Source organism: Manduca sexta, unplaced genomic scaffold (assembly GCF_014839805.1).
Source record: "Manduca sexta isolate Smith_Timp_Sample1 unplaced genomic scaffold, JHU_Msex_v1.0 HiC_scaffold_2381, whole genome shotgun sequence".
NCBI classification, from domain to species: Eukaryota; Metazoa; Arthropoda; class Insecta; order Lepidoptera; family Sphingidae; genus Manduca; species Manduca sexta.
The window spans coordinates 1-7747 of record NW_023593340.1 but is presented as its reverse complement, the minus strand read 5'-3'; the positions used below and the strand labels follow the sequence as shown (position 1 = coordinate 7747).

General features: G+C 31.4%; 4 protein-coding genes across 6 annotated transcripts; all 4 read left to right on the top strand.

Moving 5' to 3' along the window:
- Positions 1–95: 95 nt before the first annotated feature.
- LOC119192119 (putative leucine-rich repeat-containing protein DDB_G0290503) lies at positions 96–1818 on the top strand. 2 transcript variants are annotated; one of them, XM_037445959.1, is made up of 3 exons: positions 96–285; positions 666–837; positions 914–1370. In XM_037445959.1, exons 1-3 carry the CDS (start codon positions 112–114, stop codon positions 1288–1290), a joined length of 723 nt encoding a protein of 240 aa, XP_037301856.1. In that variant the 5' UTR covers positions 96–111; the 3' UTR covers positions 1291–1370. The 2 variants fall into 2 exon arrangements, with proteins under 2 accessions (XP_037301856.1, XP_037301855.1); XM_037445958.1 differs by having other exon boundaries at positions 97–285; positions 639–837; positions 914–1818.
- A 567-nt stretch (positions 1819–2385) lies between these two features.
- On the top strand, positions 2386–5885 carry LOC119192118 (golgin IMH1-like). Of its 2 annotated transcripts, none has more exons than XM_037445956.1 (2): positions 2386–2494; positions 2573–5885. In XM_037445956.1, the coding sequence occupies exon 2, from the start codon at positions 4182–4184 to the stop codon at positions 4797–4799; it is 618 nt and encodes a 205-aa protein (XP_037301853.1). In that variant the 5' UTR covers positions 2386–2494; positions 2573–4181; the 3' UTR covers positions 4800–5885. The 2 variants fall into 2 exon arrangements, with proteins under 2 accessions (XP_037301853.1, XP_037301854.1); XM_037445957.1 differs by having other exon boundaries at positions 2392–2494; positions 2573–4729.
- Positions 3107–3994, top strand: LOC119192121 (vimentin-like). The gene has a single exon (XM_037445961.1). The coding sequence runs from the start codon at positions 3107–3109 to the stop codon at positions 3992–3994; it is 888 nt and encodes a 295-aa protein (XP_037301858.1).
- On the top strand, positions 4877–6698 carry LOC119192120 (nuclease SbcCD subunit C-like). The gene is made up of 4 exons (XM_037445960.1): positions 4877–5030; positions 5089–5236; positions 5474–6215; positions 6528–6698. The coding sequence occupies exons 1-4, from the start codon at positions 4877–4879 to the stop codon at positions 6696–6698; spliced, it is 1215 nt and encodes a 404-aa protein (XP_037301857.1).
- Positions 6699–7747: the final 1049 nt, after the last annotated feature.

Sequence of the window (7747 nt, the reverse complement as noted above, 5' to 3'; positions counted from 1 at the left end):
CTAGTGACTAACAAATATTACATGTAACTACACATTAAATAGTAATTAGTAGTTGTTAAGCTAAGGTTACTTAGGAAATTATTACTTGTAACAATCTACATAATTAGTTTTATGTTTCTTGCAGTACCTGGCATAAGTGAAAGTCTAGCAAACACACTAAAACAGAAAGAGATTTTGATGGAAAGGATAAAACAATACAAAGAAATTAGTAAACGGCCAGCAAAAAATACATTAACACATGTTAGAAAAGATTCTGCAGTAGATTTAAAACTGGATAAAGGAAAGGTAAAATTTTGCATTCTGATATCTCCTTTTCAAGTATCTTGACTCGAAATATTTTCTGTTCAAAATATGAAGTTTATATTGTTGCCTAAAGAAATTATCTAAAAATAATGTAAAAAGTTACAAACTTTCTTTGGAAAAGAGCTTATTGCCGGGCGTAAAACTGCATCTGTACTAAAGGGATATTAAGGAATTACAGAAGTAATGCAAGTAATGCACAATACATAAATTCATTCATATCTAATGGGAAATATTTATAAATATATGGCTCTAAAATTAAATAACTATTCTTATTGATAGTATTTACATAACATAACAAATAGTTAAGTACCTAGTGAATGTTTAAATGTTTGTAGATTGCTGATAACAGTGATATTGTTCAGTTGACAACTACAATAAAGGAAAAAGAAAATGCTTTAAGTGTGATGCAAGTCAAAATGAAAGCAATGGAAACAACTATTTTAGACTTGCAAGAAAAGATCAATGAGAGGGATCAGATTATAGAAGCTAAAAATATGGCTACTACACTTATGTCTGATACATTGAGTAAAAAAGGTAAATAATGCTTCAATTTTTTTTTTAAGGCTTTAAGATTATGTTACTGTTTTAAATATGCTGTTTTATATTTTAGAAAAAGACTCTTTGGCATTACTTGAAGATACCAGGACACAAATGACTAAGATGCAGGAAAACTTTATAGCCATGGAGACTGAATGGAATGAAGAAAAACAAAGATTGCTCAAAGATATACAATCTAAAGACGAGAAAATTTGTAGTTTAGAAGAAGCCAATAAAATCCTTGAAGCTTCCAGATTTGAAATAAGTTTGGCTCATGCAAAAATAGCAGAAGAATTGGATTTGAAAGCACAAGAAATTTCAAAATTAGAAATGGCTCTACAAAACTTGACACAAGCTAGCACAGAATCTTCGCCTAAAGAAAAGTTAGATGTGGAAGAAGAAAAAGGGTCTCGGGAAATAGCCAGTATGGTAGAACTTACTAAAAATTGAGTTGTTAGAACAGTTAAACTGTCAAATAAGGCAAACTAACAAGGAACTAGAAAATAAATTGGCTACAATAAATGCAGAACCGAAATCGACAACAGGAAGCTCTCCAAGTAAAAAAGGTAGCCCAGTACCCACTCGAAAGACGGGTAGAAATACTGCTTCGAAAATGAAATCTCCCTGGAGTCACTTGTCTTCAGAAACATTACATCAAGATACAGATAAGAAATTAAACAAAAATGAGATATCGAGATTGGAAATGGTAATACAGTCTCTGAATAAAGATATTTTAGAAAAGGAATACATTATATCCCAGAAACAGGAATTGATATCAGAACTACAATCTGTTACTACACATCAGGAAAATACAGAAGCAAAATGCGTAGACATGGTTGATATTGGTGTTTGTACTGATTTAGTAATTGAAGATCTGAAAACGAAACTGTCTACATCAGAAGTTGATGTAAAACACTATAAAGAAATGCAATTCTCTGATGAAAAGCAAACCTTGGACATAAAAGAATTAGAAGCAAAGTTAAAAAGTGCAAATGAACAAATTACATTACTTAACAATGAAATTAAAAGCAGCTAATAAAAATATGATCAAAGAAAAATCAACACATAAATTAAAAGTAAAACAAATGCAGAAGACTATTGATAACTTTAGTAAAATGTCTGATAACAATGCTGAAATTGCAAGACTTAATGAGCAGAGTTGCATCAACTTTCGCAGAAAGTTGCAGAATTGAGGAAGAAAAAGGCAATTTACAATTGCACTTGGTTGATTATGACAGTGGATCGGTGTAGTATTTTGATAATTTGTTCAACTAATGGTATACAAACTATTGTACTTAAATATGAACTCTGAATCTCATTATTAAGTTTGAAGTATCTTACACATTTTTATTGTTGTTTTTAATATTTATGCAGATAGTTATCATGATTACAATTATAATAGTAACTTCGAGATGTTACTCATGTAAGATTATTTTTATTAAACTGTCAATTTTTAGCTGTCAAACCTTGGGTAGCCAAAAAATGGAAACATGAAAATTTTGCGCGTTGTTTGCTTTAATAATTTATACCATTTTTTTTATTTTAGTGACGGAATCTGATGTCTATAAGAAAATGTTAGAAATGGAGAACTTAGCTGAAACAAGGCTTCAGTCAATTAGTGTATTAGAAGCACAGAAGTTCGATTTAGTTCAAGGTAATTTTCGACCATTATTTATTTTATATAGTATTTTAAATTAGAATGGTATGTAACTATGATATTATGTGTTTCAAGAATTACATGTTTTGCAACAAAAAAATAATGAAATGGAAGATAAACTAGCGGACATATCTCAGCTACAAAATGAACATGTTTGCTCAGAAATGAAATCTGTTCAATTAGAAGAACAGATTGACGAGCTAACTGCTTTAAAGAAGGAGCTAGAAATTATCGTAGAAAATTTGAAATTAGATAAAGAACAGTTGAATGGAACAATCAAATTATTGGAGGAAGAAAAAGAAGAACTCATACATAAACTCGAAAATTATATACAAGAAAATATGGAGCTCACTGATAAATTAGACAAATTAAGTGCAGAGAAAGTTAGTTCTGCAGAATCTATAGAGATTGTGGAATCCTTAACTACCCAAGAAAAATTGGAACTTGAAGAGTATAACAAAGGCATGGAAAGCAAAGTCGATGATGATGAAGCAGGCAATGTGTCCCCACCAAACGAAAAAAGTATAGAAACCCTAATGGAACAAAGTGCAGATTTAAACAAAAAGAATAGAATTGTTTACTCAGGAACGGGAAGAAGTTATGGATAAAATGAGCAAGATTAACATTGAAAACAATTTGTTGCATGAAAAAATAGTTGATTTAACAAACCAATGTGGTAATCTGCAAAATAATATAGATTTGATCACCAATGAAAAGATTAAATTACAAGAGCTTAATGAAGAACTCAATCAACATATTGAAGGACTAAAACGTGAGCGAGTGGAAATATTAAAAGAAACTGTTGAAATGACAAAACCATCAAATGTCGAGGAATCTTCAGAAAGCATTCCTTCCGAACCGCCACAAGATGAAAAATCTGTGGGTGACAAAAATGTTAGCAGAACTAAATCTGTTAAACAATTGACAAAAGAAATCCTTAAGCTGAAGAATACAATAAAAGAGAGAGAAGCTGAAATTGCAGACTCCCAGATGAAGATATTGTCCTTAGAAGAGCAACAGCAGAAACAAAGCGAGTTACTACAGAGTATTTCTTCATATGAACATAAAGTTAAAACTCTTACTGATGAAAACCATCAATTGAAAGAGGAAATAGAAGTATTAAGTAGAAATCAAGAATCTGAACAGCAATTATTGCAGTACAAACAAGCAAACGAATGTTTGCAGCAAGATATCCATAAAATACACCAAGAGTATTCTGCAACTCTTAGCGGTCGAGATAGTCGAATTAATGAATTGGAAAGTCTTCTTTTGGAATATGAAAAACAAATATGCAGTTACGGAAATACTATACAGCAAAAGACAAAAGAAATGACAGAGTATATAAATCAAATAACTAAACTGAATGATGTGTCACAAAAACTAAAGTCAACTATTGAATTACTTGAAGAAGAAAAGGCTAAAGATCAAAATGCTGAATTGGTAAAGTCTCTAAATAAGCAAATAGGTGCGTTTCCAGAAAAAGCTTGTAGAGTATGAAAAAACTATAAGTCAATTAGAAGAGGAAAAATCACAGCTTCTCTCAGTAAAAGCTACTCTAGAGAATAAAAATATTACCTTAGACACAGAGTTAAAGAAGTTGCAAGAAGCATACAATGAAAATCAAAATCTTATTGTTGAATTACAGACCCAACAGCAAAAACATTCAGAGGAAGTTTCGGGGCTAATGACACAAAATAAAGAACGAGACGAAGAGATTCACGAAATAAAGTTGCAACTAAGGAAGGAATCTATAGAAAATGAAAAATTGCACACAAGTGTTACCGAAAAAGATAAGGAATTAAATAAATTGACACAAATGTTTAAAGAAACCACCGAGAAATTCGACAAATTATCTTTTGAAAAGAATAATTTACAACAGGAATTTAATGCCATAGAAGCAAAAAATAAAGAATTACTGGAAAAATTGAAAAAGTTTGCTGTCAATATAAAGAAAAAGGCGTCAATGTATACTGAACTAGAGACAGCACACCACGAAATACAAAAGCAGTTAGAATCAAAGAATTCTCATATAGAACAGTTAGTGATCCAAGTAGAAACACTTCCAGTGTTGCAAGATAAATTAAAACACGCTGAAGAGGAAATAAACAGGTTGCAAGTACAGAAAAATAGTTTAGATAGCCAAAAGTCACAAGATATTATACAAATGCAATCTGAAATGGCATCTTTGGAGAATCAACTGATAAAATACACAGAGCAACTATCAGTAGCAAATGAATCATTAACTTGTATTACTCAAGAATTAAACGAAGTTCGAGAGAACGTTCTACTGAAAAACATGTAGATTCTTTAAACAAAAAATAGTCGAGTACGAAATAGATCAGAAAAATAAGCGCAAATTTCGTAACAAAGATCGCAGCCATGGAAGCCGATATAAGTCAGAAAGATAATCAAATAGCTGACTTGTTAAGTAAATTTGAACAAGAAGATAACATTAGAACTCAAATGCAATTTGGTTATGATGCTAAAATTCAAGAAAGAGATCTATACATAGAGAATTTAGAAGCGGAAATTAGTAAGTATAAGAGTCGTATAGATCGTCTTGAAGATTCTGTGTCAATTATGGAAGACAGAAGACATTCACTCGAACGTAAAGCTGATCAATTGGGCACTCAACTACAAGAAAAAAAAGGCCTATAATGAATACACAAATCAAGAAGATGAATTAGTCAGCAGACTGGCAGTTCTCATAGATCACGACAGAGTTGTTGAAAAACAACTGTATGAAATAGATAATGAAACAAAGACTTACAAAATAAAGTCCAACATCTAATGGATGAAAATCAGAGACTACGAAAGTCTTTGTCTGATATACAAGAGCATTGTAATCAGTTTGTCGATAAAGCAAATAAATTTGAATCGGCTGAATCAGAAATGGCTAAATATCGATCACAAGTGCAAGACCTCGAAACACAAATAAAGCGAATTACACATGATTATCAAACATTAATATTGCAGAAGAAAAATTGAAGATTTAGAATTAGAATTTAATACACAAATTGAGAGCGCTATTAAAGATAAAAAAGTTTTAAATGAAAAATGTGAAAAATATAGTGAACGAGTATTACAGCTAGAATCACAGCTTCAAGAATATAGACTCAATATTGAAAATCTTAACCTGAATATTGAAGACCTGAACAGGGTTAATGAAGAATTATTGACAAAAAGTTCAAGCAAAGAAACTTATGTTGCTCCAGATTATACAGAACAATATATTAGTGAAATAAACAAATTAAATTCAGTGATTAGTAGTAAAAACCAAGAAATATCAGAGTTAACCAATAAATTTCATATTAATCAAACAAATAATCTAACAATTGTATCTAATTTGGAAAGTAACATATCAGATCTGAATGTCAAGCTAAACAATGCATCAGCTGAAATAGCTCGATTACTACAAGACGGACGCGCCTTAAAACTAGACAATGAGCAGCTCCAAATTCTCCTGAATCAAAAAGAAAGAACTAATAAAGGAATTAAGAATACGAAATTAACCTTCGAAATGAATATTCCGAAAACAGAAGGTATGGTTATATCATCTACGATTGAGCCATTAAGTGAAGAATCAAAAGGCTTTGATTTATCATCTATAGAATCACAAATTATTTCTGATCTTTCTGAACCTGTTATTGTCAAAAAAGATAAATCAAACCAAGCTTCAGGATTGAATACAGGCATTAGCACATCTAATCCTGATAACGTAGAGCCTATTATTACCCCTAAAAGGCTTATGAATGTTATATGGGGACGAAAATCAACAACCCACGCCAGAAGCTGATCCGTTTAATTCAGACGAAGGATGGGGTCTAGGGGAAAATGAAGAGGAATTAGCAAGCGTCACGCCAGGATTAACACATTTACAAGATAAAATAGACCAACTAAAAAAACAAAATGAAAGCTTACAATTTGAGTTAGATACGAGTAACGCAAAACTTGTGAAAGCTTTAAAGAAATTAAAAGAGCTTAAATCCAGTAATGACATGTTAAGAATGAATTGAAAGTTTCCAAACAGGTGTCGCAGTCGACTTTCCTCGACAGTGCAATTGAAGATGAGCTTAGAATCCATATTCATGAATTAGAGAAGAAAGTAGAAGAATTAAATGTGGATCTTATAAAAGAAAAACGGGATAAAGAATCTATAAAAAACAAAATGAAGTATTTAGCAATGCTAACGAAAGGTTGACCGATATGAAAGAGAAATTAGATAATGAAATTGAATTGTGGAAATACAAATTTAAAGAGGCAAATGATAAGGTTTCGTCTTTACAATGGGATGAAGAGTCTAAACATGTCTCGCAAGGTGCAGTAAGCATTACCAGAACATTTAATGAAGACCGGGTTAATGACGAAATAATGAAGATAGAAAAAATGAAAAATTACAAGCCGTTATAGATCAGTTGACTTCACGTAATAATGAACTTATATCGGAACAAAACAACTAAAATTGAAATAAGTAACCTTAATAGTAAGCTAAATAAGGATATTTCCTCTACAGAGAATTATGAAGCATTGTATAATAATTATCTCGAATTGCAGCAGAGTTATGCAGTTTGCAAAGAGATAACCAGAATTTAAAAGAACAATTAGACAATGTCCAAAGTTTATTATGTAACGCAACTGCAGGAATGCGAATCTTACAAAACCCAATATGAAAATATTCACAAGGTTTCAGACAAAGAAAAGGCTGAATTGACAGATAGGTGTTCCCATTTAAATGAAGAGATAACATTGCTGAAACAGGCAGAATTAGAATCTAAAATATATAGATCAATTAGCTTCAGAGTTAAATATGACTAACTCTAAATTAATCGAATATGGGGAAAGCAAAGTAATGCAAGTGCTTTACAAGAACAATGCCAAGTTTTGGAGACTCAAGCTTCAAAACTAACCCAAGATCTTCAAATGCCCGTCTCAAAGTTTCACAATTGGAAAATGACAATTCTGAGCTTGTGAAACAATCAACAGAATATACAGAAAAGATTAATGACTTGAATGCTAAAGTGGAAAATTTAAATGCGGAAAACGATAACTTGTTGTCTACAGTAGCCGAATTACGAAATTCAGTATCGAGTGCCGTTGATCAACGTGGTTTTGAAATTGCTGAATTATGGAAACAACACTTAGCTCAAAGGGAAGCTGATTTCCAAAAAATCGAACATGAGCTTCGCACTCAATTAGGTGCATCTGAAGCAAAATACGAACAATTACTGAGAACGTGCAATCTTCGAGTCA

What these genes read in the sequence shown, in the direction of transcription:
- LOC119192119 (XM_037445958.1), top strand. Translation starts at nt 112, where the DNA reads ATGTTTCTTGCAGTACCTGGCATAAGTGAAAGTCTAGCAAACACACTA. An exon ending in TAAAACTGGATAAAGGAAAG is followed by an intron (nt 286 to 638) that starts GTAAAATTTTGC and finishes AAATGTTTGTAG; the next exon opens with ATTGCTGATAACAGTGATAT. An exon ending in TGATACATTGAGTAAAAAAG is followed by an intron (nt 838 to 913) that starts GTAAATAATGCT and finishes TTTATATTTTAG; the next exon opens with AAAAAGACTCTTTGGCATTA.
- LOC119192120 (XM_037445960.1), top strand. Translation starts at nt 4,877, where the DNA reads ATGGAAGCCGATATAAGTCAGAAAGATAATCAAATAGCTGACTTGTTA. An exon ending in AGAGTTGTTGAAAAACAACT is followed by an intron (nt 5,237 to 5,473) that starts GTATGAAATAGA and finishes TTAATATTGCAG; the next exon opens with AAGAAAAATTGAAGATTTAG. An exon ending in GCACATCTAATCCTGATAAC is followed by an intron (nt 6,216 to 6,527) that starts GTAGAGCCTATT and finishes GTTTCCAAACAG; the next exon opens with GTGTCGCAGTCGACTTTCCT.
- LOC119192118 (XM_037445956.1), top strand. Translation starts at nt 4,182, where the DNA reads ATGACACAAAATAAAGAACGAGACGAAGAGATTCACGAAATAAAGTTG.
- LOC119192121 (XM_037445961.1), top strand. Translation starts at nt 3,107, where the DNA reads ATGAGCAAGATTAACATTGAAAACAATTTGTTGCATGAAAAAATAGTT.